The 27,103-nt window shown below is 40.1% G+C and overlaps 1 protein-coding gene and 1 long non-coding RNA gene across 2 annotated transcripts; one reads left to right on the top strand and one right to left on the bottom strand.

Moving 5' to 3' along the window:
- Positions 1 to 3,131: 3,131 nt before the first annotated feature.
- On the top strand, positions 3,132 to 5,587 carry LOC130998501 (uncharacterized). Its single transcript, XM_057923918.1, has 2 exons — positions 3,132 to 5,023; positions 5,515 to 5,587. The coding sequence occupies exons 1-2, from the start codon at positions 3,132 to 3,134 to the stop codon at positions 5,585 to 5,587; spliced, it is 1,965 nt and encodes a 654-aa protein (XP_057779901.1).
- Positions 5,588 to 8,322: 2,735 nt separating this feature from the next.
- On the bottom strand, positions 8,323 to 17,116 carry LOC130997122 (uncharacterized). Its single transcript, XR_009092978.1, has 3 exons — positions 16,788 to 17,116; positions 16,387 to 16,500; positions 8,323 to 8,925 (listed from the first exon to the last, which is right to left on the bottom strand). It is a non-coding gene; the product is annotated as an uncharacterized LOC130997122 (long non-coding RNA).
- Positions 17,117 to 27,103: the final 9,987 nt, after the last annotated feature.

The raw sequence follows: 27,103 nt of genomic DNA, 5'->3' as shown, positions 1-27,103 counted from the left end.
AGCATTATTGATGAGTACTATGAAAATGAAGCATGTTGAAGCATTATTGATGCATATTATGAAAATTGTCATCTTGCCATATATATTATTGATGAGAATGAGATATGGTATGTTGCCTCTATGAAAGACATGATTATGATCATGATGCAAGATATCGGCCTTTGACTGATCTAGATGACAGTAAAGGTTTTGTGCGCAGAGGTGATCGTGAGCCGTCTCTAGTCGGCCGGTCACGGTGATTTGAAGGAGGCCTCCTTCTCTTCACCTAGTATATATATGTATATGAGTTCTCATAGTTGGCACATACCGTGAATATAATGTCTGCAGACTAATGATATTATTATGATGATGCAAATGAGTTTATGACAGAAAAACGTGAACAGGTATTTTTAATCTCAGTTAAATCCTGTTGATGCATTGAAAAGGGCAAGATTGACATATAGCTCTAAGAGCAAGATTTAAATTATTTCCGGCATGTGTCCACTGAGTGCTTTTTGGTACTCAGCCCTGCATATATTTCTAAATGTGCAGGTCTGGCTTGGCGCGAGGATGGGTGAAAGTTGTTGGAATTGTCAGTTGGCTGTGACTTTCCTATGTCTCACATTTATCTTATAAGCTTTGACTCTATAAGTTATTAAACTCCCTGCTATATGTCTTCACACATATAGTAACGCATCGCTGCACAACTCTGATGAATCCCTTTATTTAATTTGTTGTTGCCTGTAATATCCCATAAGGGAAAATACTCTCAAACCTTGCGAAGTCTCGAATTTTGTTTTACCAAGCAAGTAATTTAATTTAGTCTTAAAGTCTTTCTTGAAAAAGAGTATAGTTGCAAATGCTTCCGCTAAAGCAAGACATAAATTCTATTTCTTTCATGATTATTTTTATTAGTCGTACGATACTTGGTATACGCTATCACTGGCTATATCGGGCTGCGACAGAGTGGTATCAGAGCAGCTCGTCTGCTCTGAGCATAATCCCTTATAGAGTCTCTTCTTGATTGAGTCTAAGCTAGAGTCTTAGACAAAAAGAGTTATGTCACTGACAAGAGCCAACACCCCATCTCCGCCAGCTTGACGAGGTATGCAGTTAAAGTTTTAAAGTTACTTATATGCATGAGATATGCATTTGATTGAGTTTAAAGTTACTTATATGCATGAGATATGCATTTGATTGAGTTTAAAGTTACTTATGTGCATGAGATATGCATTTGAGTAAGTTAAAGTTTCTTATGAGCATGAGATATGCAATTGAGCAAGTTAATGAGAAAGTGTTTTATAAGTTGAGAAAGAGGCACGATTAGTGCATGATGCAATGTTATTGATACTTGTTTTTGTTGATTTAATAAGAAAGATGGTGGAATTTTTATCGGAATCAATGTTGATACCGATGCACTATGAGAATCATAGAAGAACATCGACAAGCAAGTATGTTATTGAGTAATAACGAGTAAGTCATGTTTGACTTAATTGAATAACACGAGTTGTTATTTTGTTTATAGCATGGCAGAGAGTTACGATATAGTACAGGCTTTCTACGACTGTACTTTAGAGCACCATGAGACTATTGGGGAGTTCTTGGCCCGTTTCCACCACAGGTGGATAGACGCCGTAGAGTACGGAGTCACAGCGCAGCAGGCCATGCAGATCCTACCTTACAGGATGCCACCCCATTGGCAGGCTTGGTGCCACTTCATAGCCCCTGATTTTTACGACCCGTTGGCACCGGGTGGTTTTGAGGTGCGGTTTCTAGAGTACCTAGTCGTACTGTTGAGCCGGTTCGTGATGTATGCGAACCCTCCATATTTCTATCTCACGGAGAGTGACACCCGAGAGGGGGAGGCAGAGAGTCAGCCTCAGGGCCTTCCTGAGACTGAGGATCCTTTGACGGCTTTGGGACTAGATCTCCTTAGCTCCCAGCCGATTGCTGACCCTATTTCTTCACTTCCTCAGGGTACTCTGCCCGAGGATGAGACTCCTCCTATTGCTATCTTGGACCCTGACTACCCCATGTTTTCTCCCGGGATGTACTCCCCGACCTTCGGATATTTATCCTATGTCACCCCGATGACCATTGACACTACTGAGGCCATCGACACTCTTGAGCAGTTGATGAGCCCCATTCGTGAGACCCTCCCTGTTCCTCCCCTCCCTACTGTTGGAGAGGGTGAGATTGCCATGACTGATGTTGACCCTTTCGCACCAGGGCCTTCACGACCCCAGGGGATGGCTAGAGACCCGGAGGACGACGCAGGATCAGTCCCGGTTGTTGGGACTCTCGTCTCACAGCCCCTGGATCTTCCTAGCATGGGCCTGGCATTCGAGACGGACATTCCTCGAGGGGATCCGCTTCGAGAGAGAGCCTCTTACGACTCGTTTCACCGTGCTGACTCTGACAGTGAGGACGGCGTGCCATATGTGCCTCGATTGGGCGACGCTCGAGAGGATGACGGTGATGATGCTACGGAGGATGGGAGTGACGAGGGTAGCCGGGATGACGGTAGAGGTCATGGGTGGATATGGTATTGATATGATAGTATTATGTAGAGATGCATATGTATATAGTAGCTTTGTTTAGATAGCCCATAGTTTTGGCTGGCAATGGATAGTTCCATCCCAGGCCAGGGCTTGTACTTATTTTGTTAGGCCCCTATAGTACACGGGTAACGGATAGTATCTGTACCCAGTGGTAGGGCTGCTTGTACATAGATGCAGTGTTGATGCAGTAGCTAGGTCTTTAACAGAGTAGTACTTTGTACTGACCTATAGCAGTTATAGATCATAGTATACATTTTGTACAAAGGAAGACCTCACTGAGGCAATTTTCACGGTATATACATGATGGGCCAAAGTGGCCATTTTTGACTAAATGAGTAATGAGATTACTTGTTTTGATGCATTGTTATGAAGCAATTGTCAATTTGTATACATTGATTGAAAGCAAAGTACTTTGACGCATTAAGTATACTCTATGTGAAAATATATATTATATATGTGTATACATGAGATGCATGATATATATATGAGATGCGTGATATGTTGTGAATTTCTCAGCTATGAGACTAGAGTATGAGAAGCCTTGTCACATAGAGGAACTTATCTTTTGACCCAAACTTGTAGATTGTCATAATGCCTCCACGAAGAGTGAACAGAAATATACCCGAGAATGAGGAAGAACCCAGAGAACCTACGCCGCCGCCTCCACCTCAAGATAGGAGAGTGGAAGAACTTTTCTTAAGACAGAACCCACCGACTTTCGTAGGCACGGGAGACCCTGCTGAAATGGAAGATTGGATTCGTGCTATGGAACGAATCTTTCGATTTTTGAGATGCAACGACGCAGAACGTCTTATGTGCGTGTCTTACCAGCTGAAAGGAACCGCCGACTATTGGTGGGAAGCAAAGCAGAAAACTATGGCCCCAGAGCAGTTAGACGAACTCACTTGGGATCTTTTTAAGATTGCCCTGTGTGAAAAGTTTATACCCAGAAGCTATAGGAAAAAGAAAGAGATGGAGTTTACTACCTTAAAGCAAGGGAATAAGACTGTAGTGGAGTACGATCGACTATTCTGCGATCTGGCCCGCTATGCACCGTATAGAGTGGATACGGATGAGAAGATGTCCGAGTTGTTTTGCGCCGGACTGAGGCAAGAGATAAGAGTGGTATTAGCAAGTCAAACGGCACTTTCCTATGCCGAGGCCTTGAACAGAGCTCTAGATATGGAGCTAGCAATGCAGCCGGAGAAAGCAACACACGCACCAACGCCTCCATCAGGCCATTACATGCAAGCATCAAACACTCCCTACTCTAATCAAGGACAGAAAGGAAAACGCAAATGGGATAATCATAGAAATGACGGCAAGAAGCCATGGCAAGGCCAGAATGTTCAGCCTCCCTTCGTGAAGGGCGATAAGTCTTTTTATGGTAGACCAGCGACGTCACACCCCGGACACCAAGGGATACCCCCTTGTCCTAAGTGCAACAAGTTACACACAGGAGTGTGCAGAGCTGGAAACTCAAATTGTTTCACTTGTGGAAAACCAGGGCATTACTCGAGCCAGTGCCCCAACCGACAGCAAGGGATGAGTGGAGGAAGACCCAATCAGTTTCCAACCCCACAGCTCAGGGCAATGGAAGGAATTCTCCCTCTACCTCAACCACTACAGCAACAATCTTTTCGCCGTCCAAACCAGCCTCACAAGCAGCTACCTGCACCGCAAGCAGGAAGACCACAGCAATATCAAAGGATGTATGCTATCAATCAGAAGAATCAGGATAAGAATCAAGGAAACCTAACAGGTATTGGGGAACTGAAAGGTGTACCCATTGTTATTCTCTTTGATACGGGAGCATCACATTCTTTCATCTCACATACCTGTGTGGATACGTTAGAACTGAATATAGAACCAGCCCAGCTACAACTAAGGGTAGCTACTCCCTTAGGAAAGGTCACCACAGTTACTCATGTGTGTCTTAACTTGGAATTCGAATTAGGACCTCTTAAGCTTAAGGCTAAGACGTTAAGACTAATGCGAATGTGGACCACAGACATCATTTTGGGAATGGACTGGTTAGCAGAACACCATGCGGTGATACAGTGCGAGCAGAGACGGATATCATTCCAGCCACCAGGCGAGGAACCCACATGTTTTTATGCCATCAATAGAAAATGGAAGAAGACACCTATCATCTCTGCAGTGCAAGCGAACAAGATACTAAAAGAAAAAGGTGCGACAGCATATTTAGTATACTTGAACCAAGAAGAGGAAGCACAAGTGAAGATTGAAGATGTACCTGTAGTGCGGGAGTATCAAGACGTTTTCCCTGACGTTCTACCAGGTCTACCCCCGAACCGACAATTGGAATTCACGATCGATTTGGAACCTGGAGCAGCACCAATATCCAAAGCACCATATAGGATGGCACCAGCAGAATTGCAAGAACTGAAGTTGCAACTACAAGAGTTGTTGGACATGGGATTCGTTCGACCCAGTGCTTCGCCTTGGGGAGCACCGGTCCTGTTTGTCAAAAAGAAAGATGGAAGTTTAAGATTGTGTATCGATTACCGGGAATTGAACAAGGTGACCCTAAAGAACAAGTATCCTTTGCCACGTATAGACGATTTGTTTGATCAACTTCGAGGAGCACGCGCTTTCTCAAAGATAGATTTAAGGACAGGGTATCACCAATTGAGGATACGACCTGAGGATATTCCAAAGACAGCATTCCGCACGAGATACGGACACTATGAGTTCATAGTGATGCCTTTTGGATTAACAAATGCCCCCGCCGTATTCATGGATCTCATGAATCGAGTGTTTCACGAATATTTGGATCAATTCGTGTTGGTATTCATAGACGACATCTTGATTTACTCAAAGAATGAGAAGGATCATGAAGAGCACCTTAGAACTGTGCTAGAGAAGCTAAGAGCTGAAAAGCTTTATGCTAAGTATAGCAAATGTGAGTTTTGGCTACGAGAAGTCAATTTCTTAGGCCACGTCATTTCAGCTGCGGGAATCAAAGTGGATCCTGCCAAAGTTCAAGCAGTGCAAGAATGGAGATCACCAACGACACCTCATGAAATTCGTAGCTTTCTAGGATTAGCAGGCTACTACCGTCGTTTTATACAAGATTTCTCCAAAATAGCCAAGCCTATAACTCATCTGCTCAAGAAAGAAGTCAAATTCTTGTGGACGAACGAGTGTGAGCAAAGCTTTCAAGAATTGAAGAAGAGATTGACCACCGCCCCAGTACTAGCCGTCCCAGAAGCAAACAAGGAATATACTATCTATACGGACGCATCAAAGAAAGGACTAGGTTGTGTATTGATGCAAGAGGGAAAGGTAATAGCTTATGCCTCGCGACAGCTTAGGCCACATGAAGCAAATTACCCGACACATGACCTAGAGCTAGCAGCAGTAGTGCACGCATTGAAAATTTGGAGACACCATCTTTATGGAGTAAGGTGTGAAATTTACACCGACCATAAGAGTCTCAAATATTTCTTTGAGCAAAAGGATCTGAATATGAGACAAAGAAGATGGTTAGAATTAGTCAAGGACTATGATTGTGGAATCAATTATCATCCAGGCAAGGCCAACGTCGTGGCAGATGCCTTGAGTAGAATGGAACGAGGAAAGTTAGGATGTATCCTAACCAAGGAAAATGACTTGGTCAGAGAATTCGAAAGGTTAAGGTTGGAAGTGGTATTTCCACCGCAAACCACAGATTTGATCATGGCGACACTCAGTGTTACCCCCGATCTAAGATCAAGAATTGTTAGTATGCAAAGAGAGGATGAGAAATTAGAAAGATTGCGGGTGAAAATCCGTACCGAGAAGCTTGATTCATATCAAGAAGCAGCAGATAATGCATTGATGTTTGAGGGAAGAATCTGTGTACCCAATGATGAGAAATTAAGAAATGAAATCATGAGCGAGGCTCATGACACTCCTTACGCGGCACATCCAGGAGGTACGAAGATGTACCAAGATTTAAAAGCAAGATTTTGGTGGGAAGGCATGAAGCGAGACATAGCTTCGTTTGTAGAACGATGTTTAGCTTGTCCGCAAGTGAAGGCGTTGCACCAACGACCTTATGGCAAATTACAACCGTTGGAAATCCCAAAATGGAAATGGGACCACATAGCTATGGACTTTGTCACTGCTTTGCCAAAGTCGAATAGAGGGAATACCGCTGTTTGGGTGATCATAGATAGATTGACGAAAAGTGCTCACTTCATACCGATTCCTATTACGCATGGATCTGAAAAGTTAGCTCAAATCTATATCCGTGAGATAGTACGTTTGCACGGAGTTCCAATGACGATTACCTCCGATAGAGATACAAAATTCACCTCACGATTTTGGATGAGCTTACACAGAGAATTGGGTACTAAGTTGAATTTTAGCACAGCTTTTCATCCACAGACGGATGGGCAGTCCGAAAGAACTATACAAGTTTTGGAAGATATGATTCGGACTGTAGTGTTAGATAGAGGAGCTCAATGGGAACAAGTGTTACCCCTGATTGAATTTGCCTACAATAATAGTTTCCAAACGACTATTAACATGGCACCATATGAAGCCCTCTATGGAAGAAAATGTAGATCTCCGCTTTATTGGGATGAAGTAGGAGAAAGAAAAGTGTTAGGTCCTGACGCAGTGGAAGAAATGATCACAACTGTGAGACAAATTCGGCAACGAATTAAAGAAGCACAAGATCGCCAAAAATCTTATGCCGACACTAGACGCACAGAGATTCAGTTTGAAGTGGGAAGTAAAGTCTTTTTGAAAGTTTCCCCTTCTCGAGGGATTCACCGCTTCGGTATAAAAGGAAAGCTCAAGCCTAGATTTATAGGCCCATACGACATATTAGAAAAAGTAGGCCCTGTTGCCTATAGACTCGCGTTACCTCCAAATTTCGCGAATGTTCACAATGTCTTTCACGTGTCGCAGTTGAGAAAATATGTGTTTGACCCGAAGCATGTTATTCATCGAGAGGATATATCTCTTGAACCAGACCTGAAATACGAAGAAAGACCCGAAGTTGTGTTGGATAGAAAGATCCAACAGTTGAGAAATAAGTCAATTGCCTTAGTCAAAATACAATGGAGACATCACGGGCAAGAAGAAGCAACTTGGGAATTGGAGGATAAAATGAAGGAGAAATATCCAGAATTGTTTCCCGAAGGTGAGATTTCAAATTTCGGGACGAAATTTTTTTAAGGGGGTAAGGATGTAACACCCCGTATTTTGAGAAGCTATTTGTGCCCTAGCTCGTATTTAAATTGAGTTTAAATAGTAGCTAGAGGAATTATGCACGTGGGCGAATAAATGAGATAAGAAATTTTTAGAGTTTAATAGGTGGCAAGATTATTTTTCTCGGGCCTTATAAATCCTATTATAGAGAAGCCTATCTTCGCCCTATATTTTAATTGAGATATCTATGTGATATTAATATTTTACGTGGTAGAATATTCACATATGATTTTGATGCATTGTTATTATGATATTAGATATATCATAATTGAGATAAGTTTTCCCACACGAAAATAAATATATTTCCGTGGGATATTTTCCTACACACTAAATTAGTGATGGAAAGTATTCAAGCATATATGTATATATTTTTCTATATCTCTCTCACTCTCTCTATCTCTCGATCTCTCTCACTCTCTCTCACTCTCTCTATCTCTCGATCTCTCTCACTCTCTCTCACTCTCTCAATCTCTCGATCTCTCTCTTTCCCTCTCGGTTTCTCTCCCTCACGCAGCCCTCTCTCTTCTCTCTTCTCTCCCTCATTACTTACTGGGCACATTCAACGAGTTTGCCTAGATTTTGATTATCCAGAATAGCCAATATCAATTTCTTGTTCTCGTCGAGGTACTGCAATCATGAGTTGTTAATAATACCCCATATAACGTAAACGGACTTACTACAGCAAATTAAACCAGCTCCAACACTAAAAAATGCATCCAATACTTATCGTAACCAGCGTTTGCAGTCTACACAGGCTGGAATCGACACAGAAAAACTAAAGTTAAAGAAATATATATAAAAGCCAAAGACCAGACAAATTGAATAAAACCACAAGTGCAGAATTACTAACCACTGATCTTGGATCAAATATATGCCTAGAAAGATCACACAGCATGGGAAACTAATAATTGCTAGATTCATCAGCAGAGAGTTTGATTTAAATAAGAAAATAAATAATAGTGAACAACTAAGGCTACACACGATGTTTCTCCTTTGAAAAAGAATAGATTTATATAAAATCCACAAAATCATTCCAAATTAGTAATACTTGAAATCATACCTATAAAGACGAATCTTTGATATGTATAGGAAACCATCTCCATCGTCTCCACTTATTTTATTTCGCATCTCCATTGCCGCCGCTTTCTTCTTCGATTGACTGTATTGGAACTTATTAACAAGAAGATCTAATGAACCGAATACTAGTTAGAGACCTGATTTGTTTATCAACCTATATATAAAATAGCGGAAAAAGGCAAAGGTTGTAACACCCCGTTTCCTCGTAGCTATATTTAGAGTATTTTTGAACTTAGATTTAAGAAGATTCACGCCGGATTGAGAAAAAGAATTTATTTTAATTCCAACAAAAATGATTTACAAAAGCTTTGGTAAATTTAGTTATTAAATTTATATGCATTGCATATTTATTTAATTTAACATTCAAGTATTTTCACGAGCTTTTAATTAGCAAATCCTGAAGAATTATTACAGTTTCGACAATTTTATCCTGAAAGATTTTTACAGATACAATTCTTTTATGAGACAGTTTTAATTGTCAAATCATCACTCACCTCACTTAGACTCCCATCAAGAGCCATGCTCCTACATTTAGTTTTTTTTTCAACTTTTAGCCACACTTGGCAATTGGCAGCCACCAACTCCCCTTCAAACTGAACTACACGACAGCAAATCTATTCTTGCTGTTGGTCAAATGGGCTAGCACATAGGCTACTATTCACAGCTCTTGCCAATTTCCATGCATTTACGACAAATAATCTCATTGTCAAAAGTTGATGCATTGTTTTCAACTATTACTGCCATTGTCTTCAACTATTACGGCTAAGTTTGCCTATAAATTTAGCTTGCAGCAACATTGCATTATTCACCACCTCTCCCACAATTTCACTCACCCCATTCTCGCAAGAAGTAGAAGGTTCACTCTTTATCTCATCAGCCAAAGTCCTCCTTCATCCCACACAACACTCTCTCGCCAAGAAAAAAAAACTCAGATTCCATATTTTAGATTCAAGAACCAAGCTTTTACCGAATATTACATCAAAATCAACCAAGTTCAGACAAGCTCGACCGAAAGTTTTAAGGTTTCATTTTCTTTAAACTTCACTACTTGTTTTTACAGTATTCTCCATTACTTTCAGAATCACACCCATACACACATTCATCTACAATAACTGATATACGAAAACATATATGCATTCATGATCTGTGTACATCTATATATATATGAAGCCTGATTAAAAGAGGATTCTGGAACTTTTGTTTATGCTTTTAAACAAGACTTGAACTGTCTCAAGAACATGGATTTCACTGAAAAGAAGAAATAGATTTTGAAGCTTTGATTTCTTCCCTGCCTTTGAACTTGCTGTGTCGAGCCGGTTGATGCCGGTGCGTCTGAGTTGGGTCTGTTGGGTGTTGTCACTGCTGAGTCGAGTCAGGGAGATAAGGGTGACGGCGGTGCGACTGGTTGTTGTTGTCGGCGGCGACCTCGTCGTCTGTCGCCGGTGTATGCAGAGAGATGAGAGGGTTAAGAGAACAGGGGGCTGAAGGACGACGGCCGGCGGCCTTGCTGCCGTCGACCTGAGAAGGGAGACCGAGAGAAGCGGCGACGCCTCGTCGTCGCTTAGGAGGAAAACGGAGCGGCGGCTGCTGCTGCTGCTGTCGGTTGGCTGAGTGAAGGGGAGGGAGCTCAGACGGCGGTGGATTTCGATGGTGGGGCGGCGGCGTATCCGGCGGTGGCTGCCGTCGTCCGCCGGAAGAGAGAAGGAGGAAGAGGGAGGCTGGGCGGCGCAGCCGCTGGGTGCGTGTGTCTGTGTAGGTAGAGGGAAAACGAGGGAGAAGAAGATGGGGGAGAGAGAGAGGGCCGGTCGTCGGCTTCTGCCGGAGGTAGCCCCAGCGACCGTGAGTCCGAGAGAGAGAGAGGGACGAGCAGTCAAGTTTGAGAGAGAGAGAGAGAGAGGCGACTAATGCGGATGGGAGGAAGGAGAGAAAAGGTTGGGTGTTGGGCTAGGTTTGGAGTTGGACAATTGGGCTTTTGTATGGGCCGATTTTATTTGTTTTATTTTCTGTTGGGCCGAAAATATAGAGGAAAGGGAATGGGCTTAAGTCAGTTTGGGCTTGAGTTTTGGGGCTATTTTTGTTGGGCTCGTTTAAATGATTTTAATTAGTCTGGACTGCTCTTTTTAATAAACTGGGCTACGAAATTTTATAAAAATAGGAGAATGTCTTTTATTTAATTATTTTAAATGGGCTACGCAATATTTAATTAATTTGACTATAATTAGTTTGATTAATTTATTTAAAGAATGATTTGCATAATAATATTAAATTATTATTATGTGCATATTTTATGTAAATTACTTATTATATGTTAAGCATGACATGAAATTGCATTTATTTTGAAATAAAAGTATTTAATTGGTTTTAATTATAATTCCAATTATTAAAGAAAGTCGAGTAAGAATATTGTTGGTGTTCTTAACTCAAGAAAAATGTTTTTAAATATTTATTCATTAAAGTTTAAAAACCCGGCTAAGTGAATCATAGAATATTAAGCACTACACCATGACTTAAGATTAGCTTCACGAGACCTATTAAGAATAGAATTTCTTGTAGGCTTTGTGACCAGGGGGATTAGCGCTGCTTTCCCAAGACAGGTTTTTATGTGTATGATCTTCAGGCTTTGCCTATCCAGGTGGGCTTACTTTCCAAATGTACAAAGTATGATTGAGTTATTAAGCTCTAAATGTTTCAACGAAATGCAAATTATTTATTCAATGAAAATGCAAACTGTTTATCCAATAAAATGTTTATGTGCACTTGATCTGCTCTGTTTAAGGCTCGCAATTCATGGATCGATCGAGGTTCTCTTATGGCCTAACACGTTATTTGAGAATTGTGTACACTTGTTAGTTGATTCGGTGGGTTGATCTCCATCGGGCACTAATTCATGTAAGAGGCGTTATAAGGGTGCTTGGCTGGATGTGTTCCGAAGCATGTATCATGTAAGGCCTGCCTGGGTAGCGTCCCGAGGTCAATTCAACTTGTCTGAGTTACGTCCTCAGGGCAAGTGCAATGGGAGAAATGGATCCGTCGGTGGCTAAAAGGTCCGGGATCACAGCGAGTAACAGAAAGGGAGTGTGACATGTGCGCACAAATGAAAGAAAATGTTTTAACATGTAACACCCCGTATTTTGAGAAGCTATTTGTGCCCTAGCTCGTATTTAAATTGAGTTTAAATAGTAGCTAGAGGAATTATGCACGTGGGCGAATAAATGAGATAAGAAATTTTTAGAGTTTAATAGGTGGCAAGATTATTTTTCTCGGGCCTTATAAATCCTATTATAGAGAAGCCTATCTTCGCCCTATATTTTAATTGAGATATCTATGTGATATTAATATTTTACGTGGTAGAATATTCACATATGATTTTGATGCATTGTTATTATGATATTAGATATATCATAATTGAGATAAGTTTTCCCACACGAAAATAAATATATTTCCGTGGGATATTTTCCTACACACTAAATTAGTGATGGAAAGTATTCAAGCATATATGTATATATTTTTCTATATCTCTCTCACTCTCTCTATCTCTCGATCTCTCTCACTCTCTCTATCTCTCGATCTCTCTCACTCTCTCTCACTCTCTCAATCTCTCGATCTCTCTCTTTCCCTCTCGGTTTCTCTCCCTCACGCAGCCCTCTCTCTTCTCTCTTCTCTCCCTCATTACTTCATTCTCCTCCCCCATAAATGTAGCACACATGCAAGCATAGTAAGGCCCTAAAAGGCTAACCTAGTTAGCCAAACACAATCCCACACTTTAAGCTCTCACACCTCTCTTTCATATCTCTCTCTCGTCCCTCACTCTTCTCTCTTTCCTCCTCCTCTCTTCTCCTTCTCTATTCACCTCATCTCATGACATCCTCAACCATTAATCCATCATTTACTACAAGATCATGCATTAATAGCCAAGATCACACATGCACATGCAAGTCTCTCTCTCCCCTCTCATACTCGGCTCTCTCTCTTCTCTCTTCTCTCCTTCTCTCTTCTCATTCTCCTGCACCATTAAGAGGGTGACATACTCACCATTTATCATCCCATTTAAGTCAAGATATGCATTGATGGAAGCAATCCCTCCATCACATCCTCTCATCAAGGCATCAAGACAAACAAGCTATCTCTCTCCCTTTTTCTTCTCCTTCGGCAGCCCCTCCCCTCTCACTCCACCACACTTTTTCTTCTTGTTTCACCAAATATAGTAAGGATTAAGGAAGCCAAAAGTGTTCTAGCTACACACTAAAGCCATCAAGGGTGTATCAATCTTAAGCACAAGCTCCAAGAGGATTTCACATCATCCCCTACTCCACCTCCATTAATCTTGTGGGTAGCAACCTCAATTCTCCTCTCATGTTATATATATATATATTTCCTTGATATATAAGCATGTATATTGAAGTATATAGAAGCATGATAGTCCCCTCTCCACTCTTGTAATTCTCGAAAATTTTGATATAAGAAAGCATGATGAATTCTTTCAACTTTCCACTACCTTCATGTGCTCATACACCTCTCCATGTTAGATACATGAGAGGAAGAGATATGTTTCTTGAGAACCCTTGAAAGGGCTATATGTTATGATAAGTGAAGCATGATGAGTTATTAGTGTGAAGATGCATGAGAATGGTGATGAAAGTATAGATCTAAGGTGATATGTGCATATGTGATAAATTCGACCATTTCGGGAATTTTCTTACGTTCTGGACTGATGAGTCGACGAGGTTTCCCTCGTCCAAAAATCTTCAAAATTTTATGGTGTGTACATATATGAGTCTTGTAAGCACTGGTAAAATTTCAAGTCATTTGGACTTGGTTTACTACCTTTTTAAAATATAAAACTTTTACTGCGCATTTCCACCGGAAATTTTGAAGGGCAGTCTGTGGAGTCACACTTTTCAGTAACTTTCAAAAATATTCAGCCTCCCATATTTTTATGGGAGAAAGATACGAGTGTTATACAGACTCATGTAAAATTTCAAAGCATTTGGACAACGTTTACTAATTTTTAAAAATCCTAGCTTCCAGTCGTGCCAAACTGCCGAATCTGGTAGACTGTGGGAAAACACCCATATATCTTAAACCACTTGGAGTTTTTCAGTCTACTTTTTTTTAAACGAAACTAGACTCAAAGAGGTTTTCATCGGTATAAGTCTCGAATCCAGGAGATTCCTGAGTTAAAGCAGTTTATTCGTTAAAGTCGAGACAGAACAGAATGGTAAACTGGAAGGTCCGAAAATTTTACTTTGATTTTGTGTTAAGAATTTTTAAAGGGTTTTGGTGGAATTATACAACATATTATGGCATGAAAATGCTACTAGAAAGTTTTATAAATATTTTTCAAGGCTTATATGAATATTTGGGATTTTCCCCACAAAGAAAAAGATTTCAAGTTCATATAATGACTTTTAAGTCATTTGATTATTAAGATAAGTTATATGCATATTATGTGAAATAAGTGATTATTTGAAGCATGTATGATTAAGTGATTTTTTGAATGCTATTTGCCTAGGATTGAGAGTCCTTTAATTGGATAAGATATCCGATTATATTGGGAAGTCCAGTTGGGTAAATAGTGGAGAAGTTATAAGATGAGATTAAGCACATGATGAAAGTTTAAGCTTAAGTATGAGATATGAGTTAGATGAGATTCTAACTAGAGTTTATTTTGTCACATGGCAATCTAAACACGTGCGCCACTAAAGGTTCGAGTGACAGCCGGCGTTAGTACGACCCCGAGCGTTGTGTCATCGACTCCTGAGACAGGTGGGCTTTATTCTAACTCTATTATGGCTAGCTACCATGATAACGAGTACAAATGCAAAATCTTATGAAAATGACGCATGTTGAAGCATTATTGATGAGTACTATGAAAATGAAGCATGTTGAAGCATTATTGATGCATATTATGAAAATTGTCATCTTGCCATATATATTATTGATGAGAATGAGATATGGTATGTTGCCTCTATGAAAGACATGATTATGATCATGAAGCAAGATATCGGCCTTTGACTGATCTAGATGACAGTAAAGGTTTTGTGCGCAGAGGTGATCGTGAGCCGTCTCTAGTCGGCCGGTCACGGTGATTTGAAGGAGGCCTCCTTCTCTTCACCTAGTATATATATGTATATGAGTTCTCATAGTTGGCACATACCGTGAATATAATGTCTGCAGACTAATGATATTATTATGATGATGCAAATGAGTTTATGACAGAAAAACGTGAACAGGTATTTTTAATCTCAGTTAAATCCTGTTGATGCATTGAAAATGGCAAGATTGACATATAGCTCTAAGAGCAAGATTTAAATTATTTCCGGCATGTGTCCACTGAGTGCTTTTTGGTACTCAGCCCTGCATATATTTCTAAATGTGCAGGTCTGGCTTGGCGCGAGGATGGGTGAAAGTTGTTGGAATTGTCAGTTGGCTGTGACTTTCCTATGTCTCACATTTATCTTATAAGCTTTGACTCTATAAGTTATTAAACTCCCTGCTATATGTCTTCACACATATAGTAACGCATCGCTGCACAACTCTGATGAATCCCTTTATTTAATTTGTTGTTGCCTGTAATATCCCATAAGGGAAAATACTCTCAAACCTTGCGAAGTCTCGAATTATGTTTTACCAAGCAAGTAATTTAATTTAGTCTTAAAGTCTTTCTTGAAAAAGAGTATAGTTGCAAATGCTTCCGCTAAAGCAAGACATAAATTCTATTTCTTTCATGATTATTTTTATTAGTCGTACGATACTTGGTATACGCTATCACTGGCTATATCGGGCTGCGACATAACATGCTTAGAAGTTATTTCAATTTAAAACCTTCTAAGTCATGTCAAGTATGATTGGATAAACTGTCTTTATTAAAATATGAGATGTTTCAGAAAATGCATGCCCACTAAGTACATTAGTACTTAGCCCAAAAATACTTTCAAATGTTTTCAGGTTGGCTGGCCGGTGCTGACGGGACGGAGCTGAGGCTAGCGATAAATTCCTATGTTAGACTTCCGCTGTAGCAATTACTCATATCAGTCTTTTGTTTTCCCAACTCAAGATCTTCATGTTAAATTACAAATGATATATCTGACCGAGCTTAGACTCTGCACTACTAAATTTATGCTAATGAATGTCGGTTGTCAGAAGCATGAAACAAAACTTGTGATCCAAAGGGGCCTAGCCCGACTCGTTATCTTATTATTCGGGTTTTAACAAGGTTGTTCCTTGTTTATTTCTATGAATTATTCACACCTCGATTATATTTATTCATTCAAGAATTGGGGTGTGACAAAGGTACAAGCAGGCACGTAAACCAAACATTAGATTTCAAAAATATTATTTCTGAAAGATAGAAAGCAGGTTTCTATTATGTTGGAACTCAACTTAATTCAACAAGAAACTCAGCAGCACTCACAAATATAACCAAGAATCACTAACAATGAATCATGTGAGTCCTCACTACAAGACTAAAATGCCAAAGTGGAAACATACTGGATTAATATAATTTGCAAAAGATTAGAATTTTATGGAAAGTCTAACATACCACAATCTCTTCCAGCTCCTCTTTTGCCTTGTCAACACCAGCAACATCAGCAAATGTAATAGTTTCCCTTTGTTCAGAAGCAAATGTAACTGCAGGCTTCAAGAGAGAAGGCACCTGATTCAAGGCAGAAGCAAAACGTTTCACTTAATTGGGAAAAAATGCACACAAGTTTCATCTAGTTTCATCAGTTAATATAGATCAAGCCTGCAGTTACAAGGATAAGTGTGGCAAGAGTCCAAAGTCAATTAGTAGAGTTGAAGTTCGAAAATTCATCAGAATCCACAGAAGTAATCCAGAAAAAACAAAAGTAAAAAATAAAACTATTCAATAATTCAATTTTTCGATCTGAGGAAAAGCTTTCGGCTTAACACCAATTTCGATCTGTTTACTCCTCCCCACACCTAGGGTACAGGCCGGCAGCCGCGCCGGAAGGGGAAGTCGGGTAGGGGGTAGTCGGCGCTGGAAACTGGAAGCCGGAAGGGGGTAGTCGCCTCCGCCTCCAAGGACGACGCCTGTCGCCTGGGCTGCCGCCGGAAGGGGGCCTTCTTCTCGCCGCTGGAAACTGGAACCGAGAAGGGGGTAGTCGCCTGGGCTGTCGCGTCGCGGAAGGGGAGACGCCCGGCCCAGCCTGGGTAGTCCGCGACAGGCAGACGACACGGCGACGACGGGTGGACGACGGCACGGCGCGGCGCTGGACGGAATGGAGGGACGAATGAGAGGCTGAGAGTGAGAAGAGCGGCGCGAGTAGGAATAAGGAGGAGTTGAGTTTCAGATGTGTTAGGGTTTAGGGTTAAAATTAGAAAATTAATTATAATATAAAATATAAATATATAATAAAATATTAATAATGTTTGGTATTTAGGTTTTTAATAATGTTTTCAGATTTTAATAATATTTTGTTTCACTTTTATAATAATGTTTGGTATTTAGGTTTTCAATAATGTTTTGTTTCACTTTTATAATTAATCAATTTCTGGTATTTAGGTTTTTAATAATCTTTTCAGATTTTATATAACTGTTACTTAATGAAAAAAAAAAAAACGTTACGAGTTTTAAATTTTTCAAAGTCTATATTTACAAATAGATTCAAATTTTAGAATAAATAATTTATTTTCTATTTTTAAATATAATATAAGTTTAAAAAAAATATGCATACATAACCATTTTCAAAATATGTATACATAACGGTTAAATAAACCGTTGTAAATAATACTCATATATAACGTTTTTCGTAACGTTAGAATAACCGTTATAAAAAGATGATCATAGATAACGGTCGGCTTAACGGTTTTGTAATACTGTTATGTATGTAACTAATAGATAACGCACAAACTTAACGGTTTAACTCAAACCGTTATCTAAGCGTTTAGACAACACTACATAGATAACAGTTTTTCGTCAAAACCGTTATCTTTTCCTAAAATGCGCTCATACATAACGGTTTTTTAAAAAAATCGTTATGTATGCGGTGTTATGTATGTGCATTTTTGTAGTAGTGAAAAGAACTCCAACACTTGAGTTCGAAAAGTTCTAGTCTATTACAAAGAAAACTTAACGATTTTGGTATCATCAAAACTAGGGCAAGGATATTTTACCAAGTTCCCAACAAGAATTTATTATTTTCGTATCTTAGATTTAATTTATTTTCTGCAAGATTGAAGATTCCAGCTATTCGTGGAGAGTTCTTTCCGAATTTTATTTATTTCAGTCTTTCCAATTGTTTTCTATTTAATTATGTTTTTTATATGTTTGGCTAGTTTCGTTTTCGATTCTACGGTTGTAGTATGTAGTTGATTGAATTTGTGTGTATGATTTGTTGATATCAATTTGTCTTCCACCTTGTGATTCATGATTCTTGGTGCATGATTTCTTGTGAATTGCCTTATCAATAATTTGCATGTCTAGTTGTTCAGCTTGAGACTTACATGTGATAATTCTTCAGTCGATTCAGTAATGCATGATATAATTTTACCTTGAGGCTTTAATGTGATAGGTGGACTATAGAAATGTATTATTTGTGTGCTCTTTAAAGTTAATGTATTCTCTTGAGATTTGAATGTGATAGGAAATTTATTAATCAATTTTCATAGTTGTTCATTGGAGAGCATTATGAATAGGATTGTGATATTTTATCATGGCTGGATTAAAATTGGTAATTGAGTCAATAGGTTAAATACATAGGTTTAATTAATGTCAGTACATTCCCTAGGATCAGTGTTTTTATTATCTAATTTTATTCTTTGATTTTATTTGTTTAGTCTTGAGTCTTATTTTAGTTCACTACTACAAAAATGCTGATAGAAACCGGTTAAAAACCGGTTTCTATGTACTAAATTGACCGGTTTCGTAGGCACCGGTGTTATAAGTGTCTTAAAAAAAAATGCTAATAGAAACCGGTTATAAACCGGTTTCGTAAGTACTTATGACACCGGTTTAAAACCGGTTTCTATTAGCGTGACTTTTTAGCGGTGTCTTTTGCGGTAATAGACACCGCTATAAGTGGACGCTAATAGAAACCGGTTAAAAACCGGTTTCGTAGGTTATTTGAGGAATAAAAAAAATAATTTTTAGATTAATTTTGTAGCCCCTACCAAAAGTAATTTTTTAATAAAATAAAATCCAATTAATAATAATCAATAAATATGATATTAAACCATCAATTATCATCAACATTCATTACAATCACCTAAAATGTCTTACAACCAAATTTCAACTATCAATCTAACAATTTTTCAAAATCTAATAACAAGTATTAAATCAAATTTAAATGCAATATTCTTCAAGCCTCAACTTTTCAACAACTAAATACGAGTTTTTTCCCCTTGCTTCCAAGCTACCATTGATCATATATATACTACCTGCAACAAGATTTTCAAGACACAACAAAGCAAAAAAAAGATAAGCAAATATGAGATTAAAACTAAACAAGTTATAGTTCTATTAGAATAGAGAAACTTATTGTACTATTAGATCCGAAAATAATAAATTAATCCTTATGAATTTTTCGCTACAAAACAAATTGGACAGATAGAGACTAGTTTTCCTAAGTATCTAAATTCTCATTACAGAAGATGACTAACAAACTAGGAATCATTAAACCCAAGTTTAATTATAATACAAGATTTCATTTAAACTTCAAATCTCAGACTTATCATCTGTGAAACAGAGAGAGATTACCTGTGAAAAACAAAATGACAAATCACCAAATCTCAGAACACTGGATTTACTCTCAATGTAAAGAAAAAGCGAATAACATATACTAATAAACTGCAAATAGGACAATCCTACAATGTATAGCAAATTAAATTTTAGATAATAACCTGGGAGCCCCTAGGCGGAGTGGCTGTGACTGGAGTAGATAGGGGGCGACGAAGCAAGGCCGAGCAGTGCAGAGCAAGGTGGAGCGATGCGGAGGAAAGCAAAGCAGGCAAGAGCCTGCTTTTGTCCCGCCTCGGAGAGGAGATTGGGACGGCGGCGACCACGTAGGTTTCTAGATTTGGGGGTTGAAACGCTGAGAGCTGACACGACAGGAGAGAGGCGGAAGGTGATGCATCGGACAGTGAGATGGCAGGGGAAGAGAGATGGAGGCGGTGCATGAGAAGTCGGCCAAGGTAGGGCGGCGCGGGGAAATCGGCTGGGGAGGATGGCTGGGGAAGAAGAGGGTGGCGGTTGGGAACGATGGCTAGGGTTCTGAATCATAATTCAAAGTAGGGATGTCAGTGGGTGGATATTACCCGGACCAGAACCAGAACCGTTCATTACCCGTTGAGCTATAAAGCAACGGTTCTGGTTCTGGTTCTAGACCCGACCCATTTAGACCCAAAACCTGACGGGTCAGATCCGACCCGACCCGTTTGTTATGGGTCCGGTCCGACCCGACATGTTTTGCCGCTAACCCACCACCACCCACCCCCACGCCCATCCCATCCACCCCACCCCCCCCTACCCCAATTTTTTTTTTAATTTTTTTTTAAAAAATTTCACCCCAATCCCACCCCAGCCCCGCCACCCCCACCCACCGCCACCCACCCACCCACCCCCCACCCCCCTCCCAAAAAAAAATTTTTTTTTTAATTTTTTTAAAATTTTTTCCTCCCCAATCCCACCCCAGCCCCGCCACCCCCACCCACCCCACCCACCCACCCCCCACCCCCCCTCCCAAAAATTTTTTTTTTTAATTTTTTTAAAATTTTTTCCTCCCCAATCCCACCCCAGCCCCGCCACCCCACCCACCCCCCACCCCCCCACCCCACCCCAATTTTTTTTTTTTTTTTAAAAAAATTTTCCTCCCCAATTCCACCCTAGCCCCGCCACCCCCACCCACCCCACCGCCCTCACCCCTACCCACCCCCCCAATTTTTTTTTAATTTTTTCTCCCCATCCCTCCGTCCAAAAAAATTATTTTTTATTTTTAAAAATTTCTACCCAGCCCCACCCCACCCCCACCGACCGCAACCCCTTCCCCATTTTTTTAAATTATATTTATGTCGTTCGGCTCTATAGCTTCCGATCAACACTCGCACTTTTGTTACGTAATTTCTAATATAATAGATCGAACTATTTAATAAACGATAACAAAAAATTACAAAATGATACATGCCGTTTTCATTGTTCAATCAAATTCTTGATCTATAAAGCGGTGGGGAGAAAATTTTAAAAGGGGGGGGTTGGTGCATGGGTGGGGATGGGGAGAAAAATTTAAAAAAAAAAAGTAATTTTTTTTAGGTAGGGGTGGGGGTGGCAGAGGTGGGATTGGGGAGAAATTTTTTTAAAAAAAATTAGGGGGTGGGGGTGGGTGGGGTTAGGGAGGAAAAATTAAAAAAAAAATGGGGGGGAGGGGGGTGGGTGGGGGTGGCGGGGCTGGTGTGGGATTGGGGAGGAAAAATTTTTTAAAAAAATTTTTGGGGAGGGGGGTGGGTGGGGGGTTGGGGCGGTGGGGTGGGTGGGGGGTGGGGGTGGCGGGGCTGGGGTGGAATTGGGGAGGAAAATTTTTTAAAAAAAATTAAAAAAAAAATTTTTTTGGGGGGTGGGGGGGGGGGTTGGGGGGTAGGTGGGGGGTGGCGAGGCTGGTGTGAGATTTGAGGAGGAAAAAAATTTAAAAAAATTAAAAAAAAAAATTTTTTTTTGGGAGGGGGGGTGGGGGTGGCGGGGCTGGGGTGGGATTGGGGAGGAAAAATTTTTAAAAAATTTAAAAAAAAAAAATTTGGGGGGGGGGGGTGGGGGGTGGGGGGTGGGTGGGGTGGGGGTGGCGGGGCTGGGGTGGGATTGGGGAGGAAAAAAATTTTGGGACTTGGTGTATCGAGACCATGGGCTTTTTTGGTCTTTTTTGGGCATTTTTAAGTTTGGTAATGGGTATTATTGGATCTATGGGTCTTATAATACCCATGGGTAATTAACCTACCCGCACCATTTAATTTTTCACTTAATGGTCTGGTCCGGTGTGGATCCATTAAGCAATGGGTCGGTTCTGGTTCCGGAACCGTAGCAATTTTAATGGTTCTGGTCCGGGTAAAACCCACCCATTGACATCCCTAATTCAAAGCATTACTTTTCTTTTTTCCCTCTTTCTTCCATTTAAAAAATATTAGAAAAAGATATAAAACCAGTAAAAAACCGGTGTGATAGACTTTAAGTAAAACCGGTGTTAAAATATACTTACTACACCGTAACAAAGAAACCGGTAGCAAAATACCGGTTTCTATTAGCGCTTTTTTTCATAAAAGAAACCGGTTATATTTATAAAACCGGTTTTTGAAGCTTTAAAACCGGTTTTTAGTAAAAACCGGTTTCTTTTCAGTGGTTTCTATTAGAGTTTTTGTTGTAGTGGTTATTCATCATATTTCTATTTTGTTGGCTTGAATATTGATTTTGTTCTAATTAGGATTACTCATTGTGTTTTCGATTTCCAGTCTCTGTGGATACGCTACATGTTTGCTATATATTCTACAATTACATTGTATTAGTGGCAGTTTTATTGCTAGTAAAATGGTGATCAACGAGCTGAGCTCGGTTCAGAATTCGTGAAAAATTGTCGAGCCAAATACAAGTCGAGCTCGATCTCAAGCTCGAACTCGCTCTGATCGAATAATTATCAAACCGAATTTGAACCAAGCTCGATCTCAATATTTATTTGTCGAGCTGAGCTCGAGCCGAATAAAAATTTCATGATGAACCGAGCCCGAGCTTGAAAGTATTCGCCTCGGCTAGGCTCGATTCATATATAACCCTACCTATATACTGTAATATCGTGTATGCATGAACTACTGTGCTCGCAATAATTACAACGCATATATCATGCTCAAGCGCACAAATGAACACAAATAGGCTCGAAATTCAAACTTTATGACATTGAATACTACACCAAGCATAAAATCACAATCAAATTGCAATTATATTGGGGGTACTAACAGAAGGAAAGCGATTTTAACTATTGGTCATACAATGGAGGATTTTAGGGTATTTGCCACCGCTGTTTTGGTTGCTTCTATTCCGGCGAGCCTTCATGCTCCATTGTTATTTTCGGTAAACTTGTTTTTTGAATACGAAATCGACTTCAACACGGTTTTAATTTATAAGTTCTTCAAAAATTCACATTTTTTCTAGGGAAAATGTGCAGATTGGCCCCCGAAGTAGTAGCCCCTATAGCGTATAACTCCTCTTACTCACTGTGTGTGCAACTAAACCCCTTAACTCCGAGAAAAGGGTGCAAATTCCCCCCTCTGACCTAACGCCGTTAAGTGTCCGTTAACGTTTGAGTTTAATTGCAACCTCTACTTCAGGGGTGGATCTGCACCTTTTTTTTTTATATAATTTCAGCAACCCACCTCCGGCATCAACTTAATCGCCCCCGTACTCATCGGCTCCAACTTACACTTTGTCAACTCGCACGCGCTCAATCGCTTGATCGTCGACTGCTTACCGCCGACATGCAGCATCATCACCAACTCCAGATGTGGACCTGGATCGAATCCTGCTTAGTCCAAATCCATATCCGTATTTTTTTACTTAGGTCAGGATCCGGTTCAAATCCATTAGGTCCAAAAAACGAGATGCATGTCCAGATCCATTAGATTCACAGGGTCTCGAGTCCTGGCCCGGATCCATTTTTTTTTTTTAAATAAATTTACAAATATTAAATTAACCAAAAATAAAATCATAATTATTATCTAGAGTTTTAATAATTATTCAAAAATAAATAAATAAGGGAAAAAGTGCAAATAAGCCCTCCTAGGTGTAGCCCTTATAGCGTATACCTCCCATTCTCATTGTGCGTGCAACTAAACCCCCCCAACTCAAGAAAAAGGGTGCAAATACCCCCTCGCCCTAACCTCCATTTTCTCACCGTTAGTCAGCATTATTTTATTTTATGTAGGGCCCACCATCTGAAGTCACGAATTTTACATGTATGACGGATTTCCACGCGGCCGCAGCGATTCTCAGCCGACATCGACGACGATTGGTGCAGTTTCCTCCGCAGCAATTCGATTCAAGATCTGACGCCATCGGCCTTATCGCTCAGTAGCGCGTAGCCGAGGAAGATAGAGGGCGCTGACGGCAGTCTACTTCATTTGCTGCTGCTATCGGCCGATTTGAGTGAAGAGGAGGAAGTTCAGGCGGTGGTCGCTGGACTAGGATGGATTTTGCAGAGGGAGGCCAGGGTTGCGGTGGCCCTACCGCTGTCGCTCGGCCACGGATGGAAAGAGGGAAGAAAAAAGGGTTAGTTGGCCGACGGTGGCTGTTCGTCGGAGGAGGAGCTGCGGCGCCGGAGTTTAGAGAGGGGTTTAGAGTCGAGATCGGCGGCGACGGCCCTCCAGCCGTGCGCTCGCTGGGAATCGAGGCAAGGGCCACGAGTTGAGAGAGAGAGATGATGGAGAACGACGACAGTCGATGGCCCTTCGCCGGAGATGAGTCGCGGCGGCCGGAAGAGAGAGAGAGAGAGAGAGAGAGAGAGATCGGTGTTGCTATGTGTGTGTGTGTTGTGAGGTAGAGAGAGAGAGAGAGAGAGAGACGAGAATTGAGGGGAGGGAGTGCATTATGTGAAGATGGTGGGCCCCACAGAAAATAAAATAATGCTGACTAACGGTGAGAAAACGGAGGTTAGGGCGAGGGGGGTATTTGCACCCTTTTTCTTGAGTTGGGGGGTTTAGTTGCACGCACAGTGAGAATGGGGAGGTATACGCTATAAGGGCCACACCTAGGAAGGCTTATCTGCACCTTTTCCCAAAATTTAAATATATATTATATAGATAAATATACACACAATTAATATCATAAGATAAGCCTAAAAGGTTAAGGTGTTGGAAGAGATGCTGTTGTGCGGGGCGGTGAAGAAGCTGGTGGCGTTGCTACATGTAAGCGGTGGGCAATCGACAACCAAGAGATTGGGGAGTACGGGGGTGGTTAAGTTGAGGGCGGAGGGGGGGGGCGGAAAGAAGAAGAAGAAGAAGAAGAAGAAGAAGAAGAAGAAGAAGAGAAGAAGAAGGAGGAGGAGAGGAGGAGGAGAGGAGAGAAGGAGGAGGGGAGGAGGGAGGAGGAGGAGGAGGAGGAGGAGCAGGAGCAGGAGCAGAGGAGGGCAGGAGCAGAGGAGGAGCAGGAGGAGCAGGAGCAGGAGGGAGCAGGGGAGCAGGAGCAGGAGGGCAGGAGGAGAGGAGGAGGAGGGAGGAGGAGGAGGAGGAGGAGGAGGAGGAGGAGGAGGAGCAGGAGGGGAGAAGGAGGAAGGAGGCGGGACAACGAGAATGAGGAGGTAGGGAGGAGGATGGAGAGCAGGAGTAAGTAGGATTAGCAGAGCATCAGTATCAGGAGGAGCAGGAGCAGATCATCAGTATATTATTATTTATTATTATTATTATTTTATCATTATTATAATTATTAATTATTCTTTTACAACTATAATTTATTTATTTATTATTATTATTATTATTATTATTATTATTATTATTATTATTATTATTATTATTATTATTATTATTATGTGATAAAGCATAATATCAACACCTAAACTAGAAAACAGTAAACGACACACGGATTTCCGTGGTTCGGTTTTCAAAACTACATCCACGGGAGTTCTTCATTGGTTTTACTATATTGAAAGTGTTTACATATTACAAGTGGTGAAATTAATACAAGATGATCTCTAACTCACTACCAAGCTTCTATTTATAGTCATGTAAAATAAACCCTAAGACCTTTAGCCCATCTCTTAGATAATTGGGCCCAAAGCCCCTTAATACCTTAATACATTTAACTATTAGCTTCTAGCTTTGAGCCTTCAACACCGAGAGCTTCATTATCTTGTGACTGCGCAGACACCTCGAGTTCTCTAGGCTGCGCAGGTGCTTCGGTTTCTCTAGCCTGTGCAAGTGCTTCGGGTTCTCTTACCTGCGCAGGCACTTCGGGTATCTTTGACTGTGCAGGAGCTTCGTATTCCTTTTATTATCCCCAGTCTTTAGTTAAACCTGCGCTGGTTAGTTTACTTAATAATAATAACAATAACAATAATGTATCAATTAGGTAAAATAGACTTGAATTACTAAGCTCATCACTGATGAGTATTCCAGTCCTCATCATTATGATTATTATTATTATTATTATTATTATTATTATTATTATTATTATTATTATTTTAATAATATTATATTATTGAAATTATTTATTTTTTTACAATTATTATTATTATTATTATTATTATTATTATTATTATTATATTAATAAAATTAAATTATTTTACTATTATTATTATTATTATTATTATTATTATTATTATTATTTAATTAAAAATAAATAAACTTTTATTTTTGAGTAATATCATATCCGTGGGAATACACAATACCATAGGAGAGGAGAGGAATGACTAATCCCATATACATGAGAATAGGCATTCCATCGGGAATGTTGATTCCCATCACAAAGACCGTTCAAGCCATATGATTGGGAATGGATGCAGGAATCACCATTCTATTCTCATTCCATTCTTGCATACCAGCCATGCCCTTAGGGTTTGTTAATTAAAAAAAATTATTCTGAAAGAAAAAAAAAGGGGAAAATCACAGTTTAATTCAAATTCCAGCGTAGATTTTAGTTTTTAAATGTTATGGTATGAAACAACGTCGTTTTATGCCATGTAATTTAAAGGTTTTGATAACATTTCTTATAGTTCAAGATATTTTTTATAAAACGAGTATAGTTCGGAACTTTTTATGACATTTATCCATTTCGAAATTATACACGATTTGAAACATAAAGGGCTAATTGCTTGTAAATCCATAACATTTTTCAGAAATTGGTTATTGCACCAGATTTGAAAAATTGATTTTTAAATCCATAACCTTTTATTTTTGTCTGAATTTTGTCTGGTGATCAGTTTCCCTCAAATTTTAAATGACGTGACATCGGAAAATGACGTTGTGGCACCGAAATTTTCACTATAGGATTGCCAGAAATTAAATTAAAACAACATCGTTTCACGTCATTTCTACACAATTAAACATCTGAACTTTGAATTTCCCAAATCACTTTTCACTTTCGACAGATTAGGGTTCTCCGTAGATCATCAATAGGCGCAAGCGATTAAGGGTTCGAACAACAAAAATCACGTGCGACGATTGGACTGCGACTGGCGCCATGGCTGATGAAGTGGTGAACCCGTAAGTATTCTTCACTTTGTGGAGTGGTTGCAAAACTTTTTTTGATTAAATTCGTATGCCAAATTTTGAATGCA

Source organism: Salvia miltiorrhiza, chromosome 8 (genome assembly GCF_028751815.1).
Source record: "Salvia miltiorrhiza cultivar Shanhuang (shh) chromosome 8, IMPLAD_Smil_shh, whole genome shotgun sequence".
NCBI classification, from domain to species: Eukaryota; Viridiplantae; Streptophyta; class Magnoliopsida; order Lamiales; family Lamiaceae; genus Salvia; species Salvia miltiorrhiza.
Note: the sequence above shows the minus strand (reverse complement) of the source record. Positions and strands in the feature narration are given on the sequence as shown.